The sequence below is a fragment of the Cherax quadricarinatus genome, chromosome 80 (assembly GCF_038502225.1).
Source record: "Cherax quadricarinatus isolate ZL_2023a chromosome 80, ASM3850222v1, whole genome shotgun sequence".
Lineage (NCBI taxonomy): Eukaryota > Metazoa > Arthropoda > Malacostraca > Decapoda > Parastacidae > Cherax > Cherax quadricarinatus.
In genome coordinates, this window is record NC_091371.1 from 6,929,588 (window position 1) to 6,954,018 (window position 24,431).

The 24,431-nt window shown below is 43.4% G+C and overlaps 1 protein-coding gene across 3 annotated transcripts in view; it reads right to left on the minus strand.

The window, feature by feature from the left end:
- LOC128703478 (uncharacterized) overlaps nucleotides 1–24,431 on the minus strand; it is a 398,312-nt gene that overhangs the window by 34,323 nt on the left and 339,558 nt on the right. Inside the window, exons 1-2 of one of the 3 annotated variants that reach the window (XR_011394228.1) lie at nucleotides 10,281–10,370; nucleotides 7,485–7,684 (exon numbers count right to left, since the gene is read on the minus strand). Coding sequence is in view for 1 of the 3 variants with exons in the window: in XM_070102084.1 (XP_069958185.1) it covers nucleotides 7,485–7,510 (26 nt within the window). In the remaining 2 variants the exon portion in view is untranslated. Of the gene's footprint in view, nucleotides 1–7,484; nucleotides 7,685–10,242; nucleotides 10,371–24,431 lie in introns of those variants that run through there. The other 2 variants (XR_011394227.1, XM_070102084.1) reach the window with 2 other exon arrangements.

The following is a 24,431-nucleotide window of genomic DNA, read 5'->3' on the forward strand; positions in this document are numbered from 1 at the left end:
TCACCCTTTTCCCCTCATCAATTCTATGATTCACCTCATCTTTCATAGACCCATCCGCTGACATGTCCACTCCCAAATATCTGAATACATTCACCTCCTCCATACTCTCTCCCTCCAATCTGATATCCAATCTTTCATCACCTAATCTTTTTGTTATCCTCATAACCTTACTCTTTCCTGTATTCACTTTCAATTTTCTTCTTTTGCACACCCTACCAAATTCATCCACCAATCTCTGCAACTTCTCTTCAGAATCTCCCAAGAGCACAGTGTCATCAGCAAAGAGCAACTGTGACAACTCCCACTTTATGTGTGATTCTTTATCTTTTAACTCCACGCCTCTTGCCAAGACCCTCGCATTTACTTCTCTTACAACCCCATCTATAAATATATTAAACAACCATGGTGACATCACACATCCTTGTCTAAGGCCTACTTTTACTGGGAAATAATTTCCCTCTTTCCTACATACTCTAACTTGAGCCTCACTATTCTCGTAAAAACTCTTCACTGCTTTCAGTAACCTACCTCCTACACCATACACCTGCAACATCTGCCACATTGCCCCCCTATCCACCCTGTCATACGCCTTTTCCAAATCCATAAATGCCACAAAGACCTCTTTAGCCTTATCTAAATACTGTTCACTTATATGTTTCACTGTAAACACCTGGTCCACACACCCCCTACCTTTCCTAAAGCCTCCTTGTTCATCTTCTATCCTATTCTCCGTCTTACTCTTAATTCTTTCAATAATAACTCTACCATACACTTTACCAGGTATACTCAACAGACTTATCCCCCTATAATTTTGGCACTCTCTTTTATCCCTTTTGCCTTTATACAAAGGAACTATGCATGCTCTCTGCCAATCCCTAGGTACCTTACCCTCTTCCATACATTTATTAAATAATTGCACCAACCACTCCAAAACGATATCCCCACCTGCTTTTAACATTTCTATCTTTATCCCATCAATCCCGGCTGCCTTACCCCCTTTCATTTTACCTACTGCCTCACGAACTTCCCCCACACTCACAACTGGCTCTTCCTCACTCCTACAAGATGTTGTTCCTCCTTGCCCTATACAATGTTCGCGGCTTTCACTGAGACCCACATAAAGGATCACTTGGACAATGAAATATGGATCCCAGGTTACAACCTATACAGATGTGACAGAGTGAACAGGCAAAAGGGGGGGGTTGGCCTGTACATTGCAGAGTCACTTGTTTGCACAGAACTGCTTAATGCCTCAAATGACGTAGTGGAAGTTTTAGCAGTAAAGGTCGAGAACCAAAACCTAGTCATTGTGGTAGTCTACAAGCCTCCGGATGCAACATCCCAGCAATTCCAGGAACAGCTGTTAAAAATTGACCACTGTCTGGAAAATCTTCCAGCTCCTGCACCCAACATCTTGCTCCTGGGGGATTTCAACTTAAGGCACCTAAAATGGAGGAATATAGCAAATAATATTGTTGCAGTAATAACACCAGGAGGCAGCTCTGATGAAAACTCACACTCACACGAGCTTTTAAATCTCTGCACAAAATTCAATTTAAACCAGCAAATAATAGAGCCTACTAGACTGGAGAATACACTAGACCTCATATTCACTAACAATGATGATCTGATAAGAAATGTCACCATATCAAAAACAATATACTCAGATCACAACATAATTGAGGTTCAGACATGTATGCGAGGAGCCCCAGACCGACAAAATGAGACTAGTCACGAGGGAGCATTCACCAAATTCAACTTCAATAACAAAAACATAAAGTGGGACCAAGTAAACCAAGTCCTAACCGATATAAGCTGGAAAGATATACTAAGCAACACAGACCCAAACTTATGCCTAGAACAGATTAACTCGGTGGCACTCGATGTATGCACAAGGCTTATTCCTCTAAGAAAAAGGAGGAGTAGATGTAAAATAGAAAGAGACAGGCGCTCCCTTTACAGGCGACGGAAAAGAATAACAGAGCGGCTAAAAGAGGTCAATATATCTGAAATGCGCAGGGAGACACTGGTCAGAGAAATAGCAAGCATCGAACTTAAGCTAAAAGAATCCTTTAGGAGTCAGAAATCGCGGGAAGAACTAAAAGCTATAAATGAAATCGAAAGAAACCCAAAGTATTTCTTCTCCTATGCCAAATCAAAATCGAGAACAACGCCCAGTATTGGGCCCCTACTTAAACAAGATGGGTCCTACACAGATGACAGCAAGGAAATGAGTGAGCTACTCAAGTCCCAATATGACTCAGCTTTTAGCAAGCCGCTAACCAGACTGAGAGTCGAAGATCAAAATGAATTTTTTATGAGAGAGCCACAAAATTTGATTAGCACAAGCCTATCCGATGTTATCCTGACGCCAAATGACTTCGAACAGGCGATAAATGACATGCCCATGCACTCTGCCCCAGGGCCAGACTCATGGAACTCTGTGTTCATCAAGAACTGCAAGAAGCCCCTATCACGAGCCTTTTCCATCCTATGGAGAGGGAGCATGGACATGGGGGTCGTCCCTCAGTTACTAAAAACAACAGACATAGCCCCACTCCACAAAGGGGGCAGTAAAGCAACAGCAAAGAACTACAGACCAATAGCACTAACATCCCATATCATAAAAATCTTTGAAAGGGTCCTAAGAATCAAGATCACCACCCATCTAGAAACCCATCAGTTACACAACCCAGGGCAACATGGGTTTAGAACAGGTCGCTCCTGTCTGTCTCAACTACTGGATCACTACGACAAGGTCCTAAATGCACTAGAAGACAAAAAGAATGCAGATGTAATATATACAGACTTTGCAAAAGCCTTCGACAAGTGTGACCATGGCGTAATAGCGCACAAAATGCGCGCTAAAGGAATAACAGGAAAAGTCGGTTGATGGATCTATAATTTCCTCACTAACAGAACACAGAGAGTAGTCGTCAACAGAGTAAAGTCCGAGGCAGCTACGGTGAAAAGCTCTGTTCCACAAGGCACAGTACTAGCTCCCATCTTGTTCCTCATCCTCATATCCGACATAGACAAGGATGTCAGCCACAGCACCGTGTCTTCCTTTGCAGATGACACCCGAATCTGCATGACAGTGTCTTCCATTGCAGACACTGCAAGGCTCCAGGCGGACATCAACCAAATCTTTCAGTGGGCTGCAGAAAACAATATGAAGTTCAACGATGAGAAATTTCAATTACTCAGATATGGTAAACATGAGGAAATTAAATCTTCATCAGAGTACAAAACAAATTCTGGCCACGAAATAGAGCGAAACACCAACGTCAAAGACCTGGGAGTGATTATGTCGGAGGATCTCACCTTCAAGGACCATAACATTGTATCAATCGCATCTGCTAGAAAAATGACAGGATGGATAATGAGAACCTTCAAAACTAGGGAGGCCAAGCCCATGATGACACTCTTCAGGTCACTTGTTCTATCTAGGCTGGAATATTGCTGCACTCTAACAGCACCTTTCAAGGCAGGTGAAATTGCCGACCTAGAAAATGTACAGAGAACTTTCACGGCGCGCATAACGGAGATAAAACACCTCAATTACTGGGAGCGCTTGAGGTTTCTAAACCTGTATTCCCTGGAACGCAGGAGGGAGAGATACATGATTATATACACCTGGAAAATCCTAGAGGGACTAGTACTGAACTTGCACACGAAAATCACTCACTACGAAAGCAAAAGACTTGGCAGACGATGCACCATCCCCCCAATGAAAAGCAGGGGTGTCACTAGCACGTTAAGAGACCATACAATAAGTGTCAGGGGCCCGAGACTGTTCAACTGCCTCCCAGCACACATAAGGGGGATTACCAACAGACCCCTGGCAGTCTTCAAGCTGGCACTGGACAAGCACCTAAAGTCAGTTCCTGATCAGCCGGGCTGTGGCTCGTACTACGTTGGTTTGCGTGCAGCCAGCAGCAACAGCCTGGTTGATCAGGCGCTGATCCACCAGGAGGCCTGGTCACAGACTGGGCCGCGGGGGCGTTGACCCCCGAAACTCTCTCCAGGTCTCCAGGTAAACACGAAATCCCAGCTTCCCTATCTTCATCAACATTTAACAATTCCTCAAAATATTCCCTCCATCTTCCCAATACCTCTAATTCTCCATTTAATAACTCTCCTCTCCTATTTTTAACTGACAAATCCATTTGTTCTCTAGGCTTTCTTAACTTGTTAATCTCACTCCAAAACTTTTTCTTATTTTCAACAAAATTTGTTGATAACATCTCACCCACTCTCCCATCTGCTCTCTTTTTACATTGCTTCACCACTCTCTTAACCTCTCTCTTTTTCTCCATATACTCTTCCCTCCTTGCATCACTTCTACTTTGTAAAAACTTCTCATATGCTAACTTTTTCTCCCTTACTACTCTCTTTACATCATTATTCCACCAATCGCTCCTCTTCCCTCCTGCACCCACTTTCCTGCAACCACAAACTTCTGCTGAACACTCTAACACTACATTTTTAAACCTACCCCATACCTCTTCGACCCCATTGCCTATGCTATCATTAGCCCATCTATCCTCCAATAGCTATTTATATCTTACCCTAACTGCCTCTTCTTTTAGTTTATAAACCTTCACCTCTCTCTTCCCTGATGCTTCTATTCTCCTTGTATCCCATCTGCCTTTTACTCTCAGTGTAGCTACAACTAGAAAGTGATCTGATATATCTGTGGCCCCTCTATAAACATGTACATCCTGAAGTCTACTCAACAGTCTTTTATCTACCAATACATAATCCAACAAACTACTGTCATTTCGCCCTACATCATATCTTGTATACTTATTTATCCTCTTTTTCTTAAAATATGTATTACCTATAACTAAACCCCTTTCTATACAAAGTTCAATCAAAGGGCTCCCATTATCATTTACACCTGGCACCCCAAACTTACCTACCACACCCTCTCTAAAAGTTTCTCCTACTTTAGCATTCAGGTCCCCTACCACAATTACTCTCTCACTTGGTTCAAAGGCTCCTATACATTCACTTAACGTCTCCCAAAATCTCTCTCTCTCTCCTCTGCATATTTTGTTTATTAAACAGGTTCAAGTTCTGGGGGAGTGTGTTGTCTGTAACTGGAATGGGTAATTGTTTGCACAGCAACTTTTAAGTTATAAATGATTTTAGGTCATTTTATAGATTCTCATATCCAACTCAATCCCTATGTTTCTACAATACTGTATAACACAAATATTGGGGTAGGGCTCTAATCTGACAACTCATAACATGAGCTTAACTCTGAGGTGCCAGACAGGCCAGGCCCAAGCCAATCAAAATTTCCAATAACCTCACAACACCTTTTATTTTTTTTTATAACACACTGCCCATCTCCCACTGAGGTAGGATGACCATGAAGCTAAACATTTTCAACATCGCTCACTATTACTGTCCTGCAAGAAGCATGCTAATAGTACAACCTCAGATCATGTAGTGGGTAGATTACTCCACATTAATAGTTTTCTGTTGTGAAGGGGATTTTCAGGTGGCAGTCATGACTGAAGATGGCTTTTTTGAAAGTCAAAACAAATTATATATCCACCAGTTTCAACATCCTGGTCCATCAGGCAAGCACCAGACAAAACTAGCCAAAGGTCACACTCGGGGGAAAATAAAAACTCTTGGAATTTAAAGGTACATCATAGGTAAATACTGTATTGTTAGTTCATCAATGTAATGAGTGGAATATTCAAGTTTATTACTTGAGTCCTGGAGATGGGAAGTACAGTGCCTGCACTCTGAAGGAGGGGTGTTAATGTTGCAGTTTAAAAACTGTAGTGTAAAGCACCCTTCTGGCAAGACAGTGATGGAGTGAATGATGGTGAAAGTTTTTCTTTTTCGGGCCACCCTGCCTTGGTGGGAATCGGCCAGTGTGATAATAAATAAATAAATACTTGATCTACATATGCAAAGACCTTAATACAGCGAAACTGTGTAGGAAACTTGGCACAATATTTCAGGGATTACAGTTAAAATGTTGTGGATTCCCTTTCTCACATAGGCCTCCACGACAATGACCTCTCACATGGGCCTCCACAACAATGACCTCTCATATTCACCCTAATGGATATCAAGGACCCCAATGGGAATAAAGGACTATAATGAAAAAATCAAGAACTCAATGAGAATCAAGGATCCTAATGGAAAATAAAGATCACAATGGAAGTAAGTCACTGACTTTTTGGGGTTATTGTGGGTAATTTACATTATGTATGATAACTGTATGTAGCAGGTGGTATGTAGCAGTGTTATGTACCTCAATAATGTTGAGGAACAGTCCCTGGAACCAATATGTACCTCTAATGTTGAGGTAGAGTCCCTGGACCTATTATGTACTTATCTTTTTGACTACACCCATATTATAATCATGGGGGAGCACTTAACCTGTAGGATTATGCAGCACATGTGGGGGTGGATGGAAGGTATTCAGACAATTCAGGGAACTGGAGCACAGATTCAATTTCCTAGATCAAGAACCCCTCACCAGCATCAAGGAACCTCCCTTGAGGGGACTACCACCCACAGGATGGGTCTGGGGTACATAATATATTAAACTAACAGGTCAAATTCATATTCAAATACGTATTTACATTTCTCTCTATACTATAGGAAAAAACAGTTTACATGTGTGGAAATTTGTCTGGACTGCCTCCATGTGAGTTGTCTACCCTGGCAAGCTGTGTTGACACCAGCCCTGAGGTGGGTACCTCAGCCTCACAAGTGGCTTATATGACACATTTCCATAAATGACTGATGTTGCAAGAAATCTCGCCTGCATTCATGAATAAAGGGCTAACTTACTTGGTGTTGGAGAATATATCCTGGTCTTCAACCTCCCTAAGCTTTAGCCCCTCTGGACTTCCCCTTCAAATCCATGTGCAGCCGGGAACCTAATTCCTGCATATTCAGTCGGTATTAATGACCTGCCTGCACCTCAGAAATTCCTGTTTCCAAGGGGGTGAGTATCCCCTAGTATAACTATGCAGGAAGTGACACTAGCTTCTTTAACGAGGGGACACTGGTATGTACTGGTCTTCCTTTGTAACTTGTGAGTTCATTACCTTTGTACCTAGTTCAGCTATCAAAACTTTGGGGGCCCAGTCCCTGGACCCATTACATACCTCTGTAATCTGTAAATACCTTTGTAACTTGTCATGATTGTGACCACACCTACCTGGAGTTCATTACCTTTGTAAACTGTGAGTTCATTACCTTTGTAAATTGTGAATTCATTACCTCTGTAACTTGCTCAGCTATCAAAACTTTGGAGTCCAGTCCCTGGACCAATTATGTACCTCTAATATTTTGACTACCGCCCACAGGATGGGTATGGGGTGCATAATAAACATATTAAACTAACTTCGGCCCGTCCGGCTGCACAAAGACCCACAGCTCAACTCACTCGCAATTTCCCCCAGAAACTGGCCAGAATACTGAGAAAAGGGGTCTTGTCTTACTGTATGGGCCTGACGGAGGAGGTCATCTACGGTACTTCGATGTGCCTCCACCAGATTTCCCCAGGGCCTAGTATGTGTAGACCCATGGGGTGCCGCCCTGCTGTTCATGGCAGTGTGCCTCGCTCGGAATTTCGACAAACGAGGCACTGGTGTCTCAAAACCCCGTGCCTGGACGTTCAAACTTGAGCTGCCAGTTCTCCCTAGTAAGTAAGTAAGTAAGTTTATTCAGGTATACACAAATACAGATACATAGAATTATCATACATAGCAGCATATGTGTAGAGAACCTAGGATAACCCAAAAAAGTCAGACAGAGTGACTTATTTCCATTGGGGTCCTTTTACCTTATTATTATAATATAAAGGTTATAATATTTTCTTTTTATTCTACAATGAAGATAACATCTTATTATCATACTAAAAAGACTATCTACTACACGAGGGTCATTAAGACTATCTACAATACGAGGGTCATTACTAGGAATAAGGTAAAATTTACACGTATTTTAGCTAAAAAATAGAAAATCATTCCCCTCCCTTTCTGTAGCTACATTCATCAGGCACCTTTTGGCAGTCTTCTTGAACTGGTTCATGCTAAGACTGGCTTTGACATGTGCGGGTAGTCTGTTCCATTCCTTTATTGCTGTACAATAAAAGGTGTTTGACGCCTGGCCACTGACTATGGGTACTACAAAGTTGTGCTCTCTCCCCCTAGTACTATGATTGCTTTGGTTCCCAACCTTGACAAAATTGACAGCAAGATATTCTGGACACTGTTTGTGAGCAATTTTATAAACATGATTTAGCTTCAGTTGTTTTACTCTGTCTTCAACATTCAGCATATCCAACTGCTGTAATTCATCCTGGCCTACATGTTCTCTTGGTCCCAGCCCCAGGATGAATCTTACGATTTTGTTCTGGGTGATTTGCAGTCTATCTTTCAGTTTTTTTGTCAAGGCAGAGTACCAAGAAGAGCAAGCGTAATCCATATGGCATTGTATAAGGGCTAGACATAGGGTCCTGCGAGCCTCAGTAGGTAGACACTGTGCTTGTCTATACAGGAACTTCAGTCTGGCATTCGCTTTCTTTACTACACTGTTCCCTATCAATTCTCCTGACATGCATGGGTCAAAGGGGATTCCCAGATATTTTACTGATGAAACCAAAGTGATGGACTCCCCATTACACTGAACATTAAAATTATTTACCCTTCTCAGTTTATGTTTCGTTCCAAAGAGAATGGCTTCAGTTTTCCCTAGGTGTAATGATAGTTTGTTGTCTACTAACCATTTGCTGCAGGACTCCAGTTCCAGTGTTAAAACATTAGCAATATCTTGTGGGTCTTTACCTGTCACTAACAGAGCACTGTCATCTGCATACAGTAGGAGTTTGCACTTGACACTGATAGGCATATCATTGACATAACATAAGAATAATAAGGGACCCAGAATACTACCTTGGGGAACTCCACATGTTATCGGCAGGGGTTCTGATTCCGTTTTGTTGATTTTGACTATTTGTCTCCTGTTGCTAAGGTAGGACTTAAACCAGTCTACAGAACCTATACCGATAGCTTGAAGTTTCTTACATAATATATTGTGGTTGACAGTATCAAAGGCCTTTTGCAGGTCTAAGGTTACCATACCTATGAGGTTCTCTTTTGACATTTCAGTTCTCAGGTAATCCATCAGATTAATAAGGGAGGTATCGGTTGAGTAGGATCTTCTAAAGCCCGATTGATAGCTATGGAGAATGTTGTTGTCATTAAGGTACTTAACTACTTGAGAATACACCGCCCTCTCCAGAATTTTAGATATTATACTGAGTATACTAACAGGTCTATAGTTGCTTACATCAGACCTATTATTTTTCTTGAAGATAGGAGTAACTCTGGCCTCCTTGAACCCCTCCGGTACGGTATTAGTGGTTATTGATAGATTTATTATGTGAGCAATAGGGATTGACAGTTCAGAAGCACCATCTTTTAGGAACTTAGACGGGATGTTATCAGGGCCTGTGCTCTTCGTTGGGTTTAACCTGCTTAGTTCTTTTTGAATTAAGTCATGAGATACACTTACTAGTTGACAACTGTTTGGGGTTACCCCTTTATTGGTATAGTATGATTGAAACTTATCAGAGTCTGTGTTAAAGGTATTTGATGCAGCTGGAAGTTTACTTACTAGTGTTGATGCAACAGATGTGTAGTAGGAATTAAAGCAATTTGCCACCTTAGATGTTTCGTGGCATACCTCATTATCGATAGTGAGTACTATGTTAGACCTATCTACTGGCTTATGGCTATACCCCAACTGTTTTAGTTGTTGCCAGAGCTTTCTGGGGTTATGCTTATACTCTTCAATTTTTGAGCAGTAGTGCTTTGCCTTTGCTCCTTTTATAAGTCTCTGTACTCTGTTCCTCACCCTTTGGAATTCATTTAGTGCTGCAATATCCTGTCTGTTTGCTTTAAATCTTTTTAGCAGCTGGTCTCTGAATTTCATATTATCTAATATCTCAGTATTCATCCAGGGTTCAGTTCTTCGTTTAATTCTAACCTCTTTAACTGGTGCAATATTATCAAGAATGGTAGTGAACATTGTTTTGAATTTTTCCCAGGCATATATAACCCTAGCTTATATAACCTAGTGTTTGCCTATAAGACCCTATTCCTACCTACATTAAGGTCTTAGATCTATATTATTATTATCTACAGTTGCCTCAATAATCCTAATATTAGTGTACTAACAGTATAAACTACCTACTTCTTCCTTGAAGGGTAAGTCTATCAATTAAAATGTACCTTCCCACCACCTTCGCCACCCTGGTGTATATAAGTGTTTTTGGTAGATGTAAGGGCCCGCAAACTCCGACGTTCCATCCGTGACATGTTAGGGCCTTCATACGGCGTATTTGCCGTGTGGAACTTTAGGACCGAATAAGTTCCATTATTATTATTATAATCAAAAAGAAGCGCTAAGCCACAAGGACTATACAGCGCTGCAGGGCAGGAAGGAAGCGAGGGCATCAGGTGGCAAAAGGGAGATGGATGAGCAACAGGTTACGGATAACAGCGGGGCAGTGGATGGTGAAAGGGTAAAGGGCAGCAAGAGACTGAACCAGAAAGGGCTGAGGGGAGTGTGAAAAGTATCATCAGAGTTTGTGGAGTAAATCAGTCGTTGTCAAGAAGTCAATGAGAGAGTCAGGATTAAAGGAGGGGCCATCAGCAAGAAGGGAAGGTAAAGAGAGAGTAGGAGAACGAAGACGACGTTGGAGGTAAATTCTGCGTGCTCGTTGATAGAGAGGGCAGTCTAACAGAATGTGGCTAATCGATACTGGAACTTGACACTGCTCACAGAGAGGAACAGGGTGCCTCTCCATGAGATACCCATGAGTAAGACGAGTGTGGCCAATGCGAAGGCGGGAGAGAGTGGTCTCCCAACCTCGGCACTGATGACAAGAAGACGGCCAGTAACCTATGCTCGGTTTAATAGAATGAAGTTTGTTACCGAGCAGAGTTGACCAACGTTGTTGCCAACGGGTGCGAAGGTGGGTAGCTATTGCAGCAAAATAGTCTAGAAATGGAACACCTCGATAGGAAATTGGTAGGTCATATACTGCTGACCGCGCAGCAGTGTCTGCCTGTTCATTGCCCTGTACGTCGACATGACCAGGGACCCAACAAAAAACAATATCTTTATGTTTGGTAGAGATACGGCGTAGCCAAAGTTGGATACGGAGAACTAGGGGATGAGATGTATCAAATTTTCGTATAGCCTGTAGAGCACTAAGGGAGTCTGAGACTACTACAAATGATGACACAGGCATAGATGCGATACGAATAAGTGCTGCAAGAATGGCATACAGTTCAGCAGTAAAAATGCTAGCTGAAGATAGTAAATGCCCTCGTACGACGCTGTCCGGAAACACTGCTGCGAATCCGACGCCGTCTGAAGACTTAGAGCCATCTGTGTACACAGCGGTGGCATGAGAATGAGAGTGGAAGTGATCAAGAAAAAGAGAGCGGGAAGCCACCGTAGGCAGTTGAGCTTTCGAGCAAGGGAGTGAGAAAGAACAGACCCGAACAGCTGGAACTTCCCAGGGGGGTAGGGAAAAGTGAGATGCTACATGAACATATAAAGGTGGTAACTGAAGGGAAGACAAGAGTGAAAGTAGGCGAAGAGAAAAGGGACGGAGCAAACAGGGGCGGCGAACGAATAAAGAATGTCTACTAATATCGGTGACCATTCTATAAATGGAAGGATTGTGTAGATCGTGAGAGCGTACATAGTAACGAAGGCAATGGGCATCACGGCGATCAGACAAGGATGGAACATTTGCTTCTGTATAGAGGCTCTCAACAGGGGAAGAGCGAAAAGCACCAAGGCACAAACGTAAGCCTTGGTGATGGATAGAGTTAAGGCTAGAGAGAGTAGCAGGAGAGGCCGCGGAATAAATCTGGTCACCATAATCGAGTTTCGATAAAACGAGGGCTGAATGTAGGCGAAGCAAAGTTCGACGATCAGCTCCCCAGGAAAGATGAGCAAGGGTTTTAAGAAGGTTTAGCCGGCTGTGACAAGTTGCCTTCAGAGAGGTAATGTGAGGTTTCCAGGTTAACCGACGATCAAAGAGAAGGCCTAGAAACCTGACTGTATCACGTTCGGGGATACGGGAGCCATAGAGATACAAAGGATGATCGGAGATAACAGAGCGTCTAGTGAAAGTAATTTGGTGAGTTTTGGTACTTGAAAATTTAAACCCATGTGTGGTGGCCCAAGTGGAAACACGGTCGACCGCATGCTGGAGAGAAACTGCAATAAGGTGACAGTCAGCGCCTGCACAAGCAATAGCGAAGTCATCAACATAGAGTGATGACCAAATATTGGGTGGAAGAACAGAGGCCAAATCATTTATAGCAAGGAGAAAAAGTGTTGTGCTTAGAACACATCCCTGAGGGACACCTTCAGCTTGGACGAAGTCCGGGGAAAGAACATTATTGACTCGAACACGGAAATGTCTGTCAGTTAAAAAGTTCTTAAGGAAGGATGGTAGATTGCCTCGGAGGCCTAAGGAATGGGCCTGGGCCAAAATATTATACCTCCAAGTTGTGTCATATGCCTTCTCAAGGTCAAAAAATATGGCAATAACTGAGTGATTATTCGCAAAGGCATTACGAACATACGTATCCAAGCGTAGTAAGGGGTCTATGGTAGAACGACCCTTACGAAAGCCATATTGACTAGCGGAGAGACTGTTGTGAGTCTCTAAATACCACATTAAACGTCGATTTACGAGGCGTTCCATCACTTTGCAAACTGCACTTGTAAGAGCGATGGGGCGATAGTGGGAGGCATCATGTCCTGTAGTACCCGGTTTGCGGAAAGGGAGAACAATGGCAGATTTCCACAGCTGGGGAAGAACTCCTTGTGCCCAAATAAGATTGAAGAGGTGTAAGAGGACTACAAGGGCTGACCGATGTAAATGTTGTAACATACGAATATGAATGTCATCAGGCCCAGCTGCCGATGATCGGCAAGCTGAGAGCGTTGCCTCCAGTTCTTGAAGTGTAAAAGGCACATTATACTGTTCTTCTCCGAGAGAAGAAAAGTCCAAGGGTACTAACTCTCTGGCAGACTTTGAGGAAAGAAACGAGGGGCATAGATGGAGCCCTCGGGAAATACGGACCAGATGTGTGCCAAGTTCAATGGCAACGTCGAGAGGGTTTGCTATATCAACACCAGTGACCCGTAGAACAGGAGCCGGGTCAGGAGAGTATTTACCACTCAATTTCCTCACTTTTTTCCAGACTGCACTCATAGAAGAAGCAGAGGTGATGGTGGAAACATAGTCTCGCCAACAAGTGCGTTTAGCTTCACGGATGACACGGCGAGCGATCGCACGCTTCTGCTTAAAATCAACAAGTCTCTCAGCGGTTCTATTGTACCGGTACCTGCCCCATGCAGCACGTTTCAAACGTACTGCACGAGCACAAGCAGGAGACCACCAAGGCACGCACTTCTGAGAATGCCTGCCTGAGGTGTGGGGTATAGAATGAGAAGCTGCGGTATAAACTGATGTCGAGAAGATGTGTAGGAGCTCATCAATGGAGGATGAAGAAGGAACCTCACTAAAAGCAGTGAGGTGTGAGTAAAGATCCCAATTTGCCCGATCAAATTGCCAGCGAGGGCTACGGGAAGGTGGTGAATAGGAAGGAGAAGTAAGAATGATCGGAAAATGATCGCTGTCATGTAAGTCTGGTAGAACAGACCAGGTGAAGTCTAGTGCTGTGGAGGAAGAGCAGACTGATAGATCGATGCAAGAGAGAGTATGAGTACGAGGATCAAAATGGGTGGGAGTACCCGTATTTAAAACATGGAGGGGGTGAGAGGCAAGAAAAGCCTCCAACTGAATGCCACGTGAGTCACAATGAGACCCCCCCCAGAGGAAATGGTGGGCATTAAAATCACCAAGTAACAGAAGTGGTGGTGGTAAGGATGAAACAAGAAAGGCAAAGTCTGGGATAGAAAATGCTCGAGAAGGAGAGAGATATAAAGAACATATTGTAAACCACTTATTCAAGTGGATACGGGCTGCAGTGTAATGCAGCGAGGTATGGACAAATAGTTGACAGTACGGAATATCATTGCGTAGAAGAAGGGCACTTTCATTAAAGGTCCCATCTGAGAAAGGATCCGAAGAATACAATAAATTATAGCCTGAGATAGGTTGGAAAACAGCCGAGTGTAATTTTGGTTCTTGTAAGCAAGCACCAACAGGGGAAAACCTGGAAAGCAACATCTGAAGCTCACCCCGATTACCCCTGAGGCCGCGGATATTCCACTGTAAATAGGCCATGATTGGCGATGAAGAAAATATCAGGAATCTGTAGGTAAAGGCACCTACGGACTAGAGGGGTTAGAAAAGTCAACGTGTGGTGGCATTGGAAGATGTTCAAGTAGCGAAGGAACGGAGCGTTGCGAAGAATGGGGTTGTGAAGATGGAGGAGAGGGAAGAGAAGGAACAGGAAGTGAATCAGTGTCCATTGAAGGTTTAGTCTCTGCAATATATTCTGAAATGGCTTCAAGTGTTTCTGAATTCAAAGATGTATGGGAAACCATATTGGAGATAGGAGGAGGAGGGTGAGTAAAGATTGGGACAGTAATGGACTGTACCAAAGTAGAGGGGGAGGGAAAAGTGTAAGGGACTGGAGATGAAGTGTGGGGGGGGACAGAAGAGGTAGAAACCTGGGAGGTGACAGAAGAGGGAGAAACTTGGGAGGGGACGGGGGTGGAAGGCATAGTACGAGGAGGAGGGTGAATCTCCACACTTGTAATAGAGCCAGAGAGAGGGGAAGAACTAGGTACAGAGACTGGAAAGGTAACGTGTGGAGGTGGAAGAAGGGAAGGAAGGGGCAAAGAAGATTTGAGCAATGTGGATTTTTTGGACTTCTGAGTAGAGGGGCGATTGGTATTAGGTGTCGTACGAGGTCTTGTCGATACTGGGGCTTGTGAGGAAGGACGCGAAGATGTGAGAACAGACTGAGTTGTAGTCGGGACGTCAGAGCCAAGGACAGCAAAAGGATTAGATGCCGTAATGGCTATGGGAGGGGTAACAACAGAGGAGGCTGCAGAAGATGGGACCCCAGAAGTGGGGGGATGTTTGGAAACACGAGAATAAGAAACACGGGGTAGTCTCCCTTGGAGGCGGAGATGAGTAACTGCCATAGCATAAGGGAGACCTTCTGCCTCTTTGAGGCAACGGATTTCACGTTCATTTAAGTAGACCTGGCAACGGCGGGAGTACGAAGGGTGAGCTTCATTACAATTAAGGCAAGATGGAGGTTGACTGCAAGATGTATTAGAATGGTTGTCGGCACCACAGACTGGGCATTCGGCCATAGATCTGCAATATTTCGCTGGGTGACCAAAACGCCAGCAATTTCTACATTGTTGCGGTGTAGGTATCACCTTTCGAACTTGTAACCGATGTCCCGCGACATATACAGAGGACGGGAGTTCTCGGCTGTCAAAAGTTAAACGAGCCACATTGCAAGGGTAACGTCTCCGCCCCCGGGCAGGAAGGACATAAGTGTCTACTTTGAGGATTGGGAGATCCTGGAGTTCCAGCTGTTCAAAAATGTCATTGCCACATGACTGGAAATTCTGTTGGACTATGGTATGGGGCAGAATGACAGTACCACTACAAGAATTGAGAGAAAGATGTTTTTCAATAGTGATAGGAGTAGTATCGATATTCGAAAGGAGAGAAAGATCATGAGCTTGGGTAGCATTCTGGACAGTGATGATGCGCGTACCGCTCTTGAGAGCGTGAAATGAAATATCTCTGCCAACATGACGCAGGAGCGCTTTGGCAATACTATGGTCAGAAAGGTAGGCAGAAGAAGAAGTTGGTCTTAAAGTAAAGAATTTAGTCCATTGTGTGGTCCGAAACTGAGCGTGGAGAGGGAGTGCTTGACGTGTCGGTCGTTTCCGAGTAGAATGGGAAGGTAACGACGGAGCATCATCAGGAGATTGACGTTGGCGTTTAGGAGTAGGACCGGAGTTGGTCCGGCATGAAATGGGTGGGCGATTCGAAAATTGCCGTACCATAGAGGGAGAAGCCGGAAGCATAGTCAAAGGAGAGCGGAGTTCAGACAAATCGAAGGAGTCAGTCGAAGCCCCGGTACCTGAAGCGGGTGAGGAAACAGCACCAGCAAGAGGTACAGGGGCATCAGGAGTGTCCGAAGAGTGGTCTAAACACAAGGCAGGGTCAGAATGGGGTGCGGTATCAAGAAGGGGCCCGGGGGTAGTGGTTTCATGGACTAGGGCTGCCATGGTTAGGTTACTCCTTTGCTTTTTGTTTTTAAGAAAAAAAAAGAAAGAAGAAAAGAAAATAAAAACAAAAAAAAGAATAAAAAAAGGGGGGAGCGGGGAGGAATAGTTCCCAGGAGGAATGAAAGGGCCGGAAATCTCCCTCCGCGCCCAAGAGGACTCGACACCGCTAGTAGCGCAGATGCAGCATGGAACCCGTGCCATACCCTACCCTTCATGCCAGTAAACCAGCAATCCGGGATAGCAACCTCACATCTGCCGAGCTACCTCGGTGGACAAAAGAGAGGGCGGCCGGATATCCGCCACAAAGCATACCTCCTTCAGCCACCACCCCCGGAATCCGAAAGGTGGCTTCCAGAGATACACCCGTCGCCCAAAAGACACCCAAAGCTACTCCGGGATACCGGAGAGGGATCGGGACATCCCTAGGCAATCCAGATTCCACGGCAAACTACGCCACCGCCAAGAAACCTCAACGGAATGGGATCGACCCCGGTGTCCTTTCCCCTACCTAGGAACTAGCACGCCTGTGGGAGAAATCACGAAGGCTAAAAAGAGGAAGGGCAAAAGGGAGGGGTGAGGAGGAGGAGGAGGAATGGAAAAAGGGGAGGATGGGGAGGATGGGATAGGGGAGGGGAGAATGGGGGGTAATTAGGTTCGGTCTGAGGAAGAAGACCGACAGGGCTAATTCCTCAGACCAAGAGCCTCTTCACCACGCCAAGGAGCCCCCCTTGAAGAGGGAATAAGTTCCAACAACACGTAATAAAACTCAGGTAGGCACAAAAGGGAACCACTGGTATGCAATGCATTTCGAGATAATTAAAATTGAACTAAGGTACTTCAACTTTGGGTTATCCTAGGTAATTTACACGATGCATGATAATGCTTTCCTCTATCTAAATATACTTGCTTACTAAGGATTAAGACTGGTGGAATAATAAGTTCATTCAGGTACACATAAATACATAAATTATCATACATTGCAGCGTATGTGTAGATTACCTAGGTGGACTGAAAAATTACCTGGGTGGGCTAAATTGGGATGTCCTGACTATGGGTCAGGTAGGTGATCTTGGTTGCCAATATAACGTTTTTCAGAGCATAGTTCTAGCTGCCCAGACAACTTTTGTTCCGAGTAGGGAAATTAGATCTAACAAAAATGATCCCAAATGGATGAACAATAGATTAAAACATCTCATTGGTCAAAAGAGAGGCATATATAGGCGTATCAAAAGAGGGAATGGGCAGTTAAGAAATCAATATATACAATTAAAGAGAGAAATAAAAAAAAGGAATAAGAAAAGCAAACAGGGATTATGAGGCTAAGGTCACAAGGGATTCAAAGACTAACCCAAAAGGTTCTTTCAGGTATACAGAAGTAAGATTAGGGACAAGATTGGCCCATTTAAGAGTAACTCTGGTCAGATCACTGACAGTGATAAGGGCATTTGTGAAATTCTAAATGCCTACTTGCTCTCAGTTTTCACCCAGGAAAATACTAGCGATATTCCTGAAATAATAGCTTATGTTGAACAGGATGATAATAAACTATGTACGATTGCGGTAACTAGTGACATGGTCCTCAGACAAATAGAGAAACTAAAACCTAACAAATCCCCAGGCCCTGATGAACTGTTTGCAAGGGTGTTAAAGGAATGTAAAGAGGAACTTAGCATACCTTTGGATAATCTTTTTAACATATCACTACAAACTGGCATAGTGCCTGATAAGTGGAAAATGGCAAATGTAATACCTATTTACAAGGCAGGTGACAGGTCCTTGGCTTCGAACTGGAGACCAATAAGCCTTACCTCCATAGTGGGAAAATTTATGGAATCAATAATTGCCGAAGCAATTCGTAGCCATCTTGACAGGCACAGATTGATTAATGAATCTCAATACGGTTTTACAAACGGGCGTTCCTGTCTTACGAATTTACTAACTTTTTTCACTAAGGTGTCTGAGGAGGTAGATCATGGTAATGAATATGATACTGTGTATATGAACTTCAGTAAGGCTTTCGATAGAGTTCCACACCAGAAGCTATTGAGAAAACTTAAGGCACACGGAATAGGAGGAGAAATTTTTTCCTGGGTAGAGGCATGGCTGACAAATAGACAGCAGAGAGTTTGCATAAATGAGGAGAAATCAGAATGGGGCACGTCACAAGCGGTGTTCCTCAGGGGTCAGTGTTGGGCCCGTTGTTGTTGTTCACAATTTACATAAACGACATAGATGAGGGAATAAATAGTGACATAAGCAAATTTGCTGATGACACCAAAATAGGCCGTCCAATTCGTTCTAATGAGGACACTAGACATAGACTGATGCAATGGTCGGAGAAGTGGCATATGCAGTTTAATACTGACAAATGCAAAGTTCTAAATGTTGGACAGTTAAATAACCATGCCACATATAAACTAAATAATGTAGATCTTAATACTGATTGCGAAAAGGATTTAGGAGTTCTGGTTAGCAGTAATCTAAAACCAAGACAACAGTGCATTAGTGTTCGCAATAAAGCTAACAGAATTCTTGGCTTCATATCTAGAAGTATAAATAACAGAAGTCCTCAGGTTGTTCTTCAACTCTATATATCCTTGGTTAGGCCTCATTTAGACTATGCTGCTCAGTTCTAGTCACCGTATTACAGAATGGATATAAATGCTCTGGAAAACGTACAGAGGAGGATGACAAAGATGATCCCATGTATCAGATTATTATAATCAAAAAGAAGCGCTAAGCCACAAGGACTATACAGCCCCATGTATCAGAAATCTTCCCTATGAGGACAGACTTTTTTTTTTATATATATATTTTATTTAAAAACACAGTATACATGGATGGTATACATAGACGATTTAAAACAAAAAACGCGAAAACTTTATATAAGAAGTCAACATATAACTAAACAGAGAACTACCGGAACATATCTTAACTACAAAATAACTATATAACCAAAACCTGACAGTCTTATTCATATTATATATGAAATTTTATATACAAAAATAATTTCATATAAAAGATCGACACCATGCCCAGCCCTTCTAGGGTAGGGTAGGTGCCTGAGTCCGAGCCTTTAGCTCACAAGACTGTCATTCCCATTAGCCCCCTTGTGGCGGGGATGGCAGACCAGAGAGGCCTAGCTTATGGCTAGGCCTGGGGACAGTTGGTCCCAAAGATGAGGAGGTACTTGTGCCTCCTCCCATGGGAGACTTAGGTCTCAGACACTCCCTAAAGAGGGAGCCAAGGCCGGGCCACCACTTGGAAAAGGCCCGGGCCGGGAGAATACCGGCTAATATTTAATAATAATAATTCATATAAACTAATGCTTTGCAAACTCCATGGTACTATGATTATATAAAAAATTTATATACAAAAACAATATCATATAAACTAATACATTGTACACTCAATGGTACTATGTTTATATAAAATAACTATCAGAAACCTACATGACTCTTGAAATTGAAACATGGTGTTCTTTATTTTTGGTTTTGTATATATTGAAAAAGGAATCAAAACATGCAAAAATCCTTTAATAATTAACATAAGACTTTTACAGATCTAGCATGTATGATTACATATGAGGAAACACTAAGACACATAATACCCCGACCAACCCCATATTTAGTTTCTCAAACTAATTATAAACCCACAAAAATTATACCTTGCTTGTATACAGTGATATTAGTAAAGGTGCTTAATTGAACATCAACTGACTATATGCACCATAAATGATAAAAAAAATACATGTGATATCACTGGGTGAGGGAACAACATCCCACAAAAGCTGCTGCCCAAGGAACTTGAATGTCCAAAGATTACAATATAGGACATTATACATCTCAACCCCCTCCCCCCTCACAGCGGTGACCGCTACTACATATACAAAAACAATCTTAGGCAAATGAAACTTTTTGCCCTTCATCAAAAGTTTACAATCATCACCAAAAGGTCTGCTTATGAACATTCCCCTTAAAGGCGTGTACCTCTGTAATCTGTAAATACCTTTGTAACTTGTCATGATTATGACTAGACCTACCTGGAGTTCATTACCTTTGTAAATTGTGAGTTCATTACCTTTGTAAATTGTGAATTCATTACCTCTGTAACTTGCTCAGCTATCAAAACTTTGAGGCCCAGTCCCTGGACCCATTATGTACCTCTGTAATCTTTTGACTACCGCCCACAGGATGGGTATGGGGTGCATAATAAACATTTTAAACTAACCCTTAAAGGCCAGTATAACGTTGTACTTTTAGCGGTGATATCGTTTTTTTTTTTTTTTAGATTTTGCCACCAAAGTGGCTAGTTTATTGTGCACCCCATATCCATCCTGTGGACGGTAGCGCGAGAGCATGTGGATACACAAAAGGCCTAGGAACTAGGCCCCAAAGGGTTAACAGGAATACATATGGATTTATATCTACATATCTATAGTTCACTTATCTGTTACAAGCAAATTTAGGAAATTTGCTTAGTATATCTGGTATCTTATTTTCATTAATAGATATCTTGACATGTCACATAGGTTATTATACTGTCTGTCTCTGTATTCCTCAATGAGTGGACAATTAAGCACATAGTGTTCAAGAGAGTGACCATATGCCTGATCACATAATTTACATTTAGTTTGAACATCATCTGTGTGTCTCCCAAACTGCCAGAAGTACTTGTAACCAAGCCTAAGCCTGGCCACTACAACATCAGTCAGTCTGTTCACATTGCAAGTTGCTCCATAAACATACTTATCTACGTTCATGTTATCATAGTGGGTTATAGATCTACTCAGGCTTCTAACTGCATTCCTATAACAATCATTTTTCATTATTTACTTCTCTCCTAATATTATTCCTAATGCTAGACACAGTTATACCAAAGTTATATTCTACATTCTCCTTCTGGGTACTCTTCTTGGCTAACATATCAACTTTATCATGAAGGAGTAATCCAATGTGTGATGGGATCCATAGCAATTGTACATTAATTCCTTTGTCCCTAATTTTTGAGTATCAGCGTGGCATCCGCTTACAAAAGACTAAACTAAACCTAACGGGAATTCCAGGAAAGACCCAACATACTTCACCAAACCCCGGCCATAATCGGGAACCAATTCAGTCTTGTTAGAGGCTGGAACAAATACTGAAATATTGTTTTTTATCTGTATTATCAAAATGCATGACCATTTTATGATTAATCCAAGATCTCAGTGCCACACAACGCCACAACCATACACACACAGACGCACGGAACCATTCATAATACATACACGTCACTCCCTAAAACCCGCCCTCTACGCTGAAGTCTCTAACATACCGTTTGGTGCTACCACAGGGGGAGTCCAGCCCCCCGTTGCCTTACCCCACCCACAGTTGCAGCAACATTTGAACAGTAAGACTTCGATACTTTGCAGGAAAACTATTATCCCAACTTCTACCATATATGAGTTTATTTCTGCAATACGTTCTGTAGATACCTGCCGCAATTGCCCTGATCCTAACTGATCCCCCGGTTTCCCGCATACCCCACGAGATATAGAGGAAATCAGCCACCACATACATTATTGCTCTTCGTACCTCACTTGATACTCCGCTAACGTCCAATGTTAAGGCCCGTAAGGTTGAAATACTTCCCCCACTAAGAAAATCAAAAACCCGCCCCAACCACGAACGAACTTTGTCCAAGGTATCACAAAAGTAGACAGCATGAAAAGCTGTTTCTTCGAGACCACAACGCAAGCAATCCGCCTCCCTTACCAAACCCATCCTATTTAAGACCGATTTTGATGCTAAAATCCCCATGACAAATCTGTACACCAATTCACGAACCCTTGGTGCCAACTTAAGTTTACAAAATCCTTCCCATATTTCCCCGCAATTATACAGCGGAAAAACAGACAATCCCTGTACAATTTCCCCACAACAACATATGCTGACCATTTGCCCCACCCGGATCCGTTGCGCATTTCTCAACTTTAACAACAAACGCAGCATGTCCTCACACTCGATTAATCCCCTGCCGCTCCACCATTTACGCATTTCGATCATTACCCGACCCACCCGGATGCCCTTCTCACCGCCCGCCCTGAGGAACCACTGCTTTACATAGAGGGCCTTCACCCGTGGCCCCAAAGCCAAGAGACCTAAACCCCCACGACGAACATGGGTCATGACAACCTCCCGACTTAACCAAGCTCTCCCGAAACCCCAAACATAACGTAAGACCCTTCTCTGCAGTTCCTGAATATCCGTATCTCTTAAAGGGTACACCACAGCCACACCTCATACTTTACTATAAACAAGTGTATTAACCACTACTGTACTCTGTTGCAACGAGACATCCCCAGCTCTTAACCCCCGAAGTCGATCTAAAGCCTTGTTAACCACCAATTCAGAGTTTACCCTTCGGCTCTCCCTCTCATCTGCCATGTACACGATACCACATATTCTAAGTTGTACCACGACTGACCACCCATACCTTTCGCCCAACCTCCCCCCTACCCATGTACCCACCTCCAATAATTTCGATTTTGCCTTATTAACGCACATGCCAGACTCTGCCCCAAAAAACTCAACAATCCATCCCACGATCTGCAAATCCTCCTCCCCTTTTAACAAAATTGTGGTATCATCTACGTACCCGACCACACGCGCTGCATGGTCACTGCTCAGCGTTCCACGCCTCAAACCACCATCCACCAGCTCATAAAAGGGGTTTTGCATACAAGCAAAAAGCAGCTGGGAGAGGGGGCACCCTTGCCTCAAACCCCTTTCCATACGGACCGGCTGACCCAATTTACCATTTACCTGTACGTGTACCATAGCCGTGACATACACGGTATCAACCCATCTTACAATCCCCTCTCCAAAACCCTGCTTCAATAAAATAAGCCTCAATAAATCCCTATCAACACAGTCATAAGCATTTTGCCAGTCAAGCCCGAGGACACCCCCCTCTTGACATTCCTCCAAAAACTCCCTAATACGTACATGTCCGTCCCTCATGCTCCTACCTGGTATGCCTAGCTGTCCCTCGTGAATAACCGACCCCATAACCTTCCTCATTCTGTTTCCTAAAACTTTTGCAAAGATTTTATAGTCAGAGCACATAAGAGATATTGCTCTATATGCACTCAGACCCCTCCCCCCTCCCTTTTTGGGCACCAACACAACTACCCCCATACTTTGTGACATACCTAACCTCCCCTCCGTGAACATGCAATTTAATACATCAACCATACAATGCTGATTACTTCCCCAATGCACCCTATAAAAATCATTCGAAATGCCATCTATACCTGGTGCCTTTCCTTTACTCATACTAAAAATCGCCTCCTCTACCTCCTCCACTCGAATTCTACCTTCTAGTACCGTTCTATCCCTGTCACTTATAACTTTTCTGAAATCCCTCCTCACCAGGCCACCCTCATGGACCCCCCCTACTCCCCTCCGTAGCTTTTCCCCAAACCATAGATCAGCATAAAAACTCATGCTGTCCGTGGTGAGGAGTACTTGACCCGGCAGGTAACCACCCAAAACCCGTGCATACTTCCAATTGCAAGAGGGACGTCGCCTGTTGCCTGACCCTAAATTTGTGCAAGACACAACCCGAAGGTTTGTCACCCCATAGCACTTCTTCCATACCTGCTCTGACTCTAACCACATTGAAACGTTCATTGTGAATTTCTGCAAGTCGACTATGAAGATGTTCAATGTCGTCATACCTACTACTCCCGCCCCCCACATAGTAATCATTTAGCTGCCCCTCCAGATAGTTTTGCAGCCCATACCTCCACCTCGCCTCCTCTTTTCCCCACTTCTTATAATAACTCGCTATTCCGGGTTTGGCACCCGTTTCCCACCATTCCAACAAACATTCACGTGCCTGTCACGTTTCCCAAATATTCTTCCACCAGTCCTGAAGAGCTGACCCATCCCCCTTCCCCTCCAATAGCCGCACGTTCAGTTTCCAATCCTGGATAAACCCTGATCATTCCATCCCAGTTCAAGTCCGCTAGCACTGCACGGTGATCTGAAATCCCCACATCAAAGGTCTGTACGTGCCCAACTCTAATTCCTTGTAAATAACAAAAAAAGGCACAATACCGTGACTGGAACGAT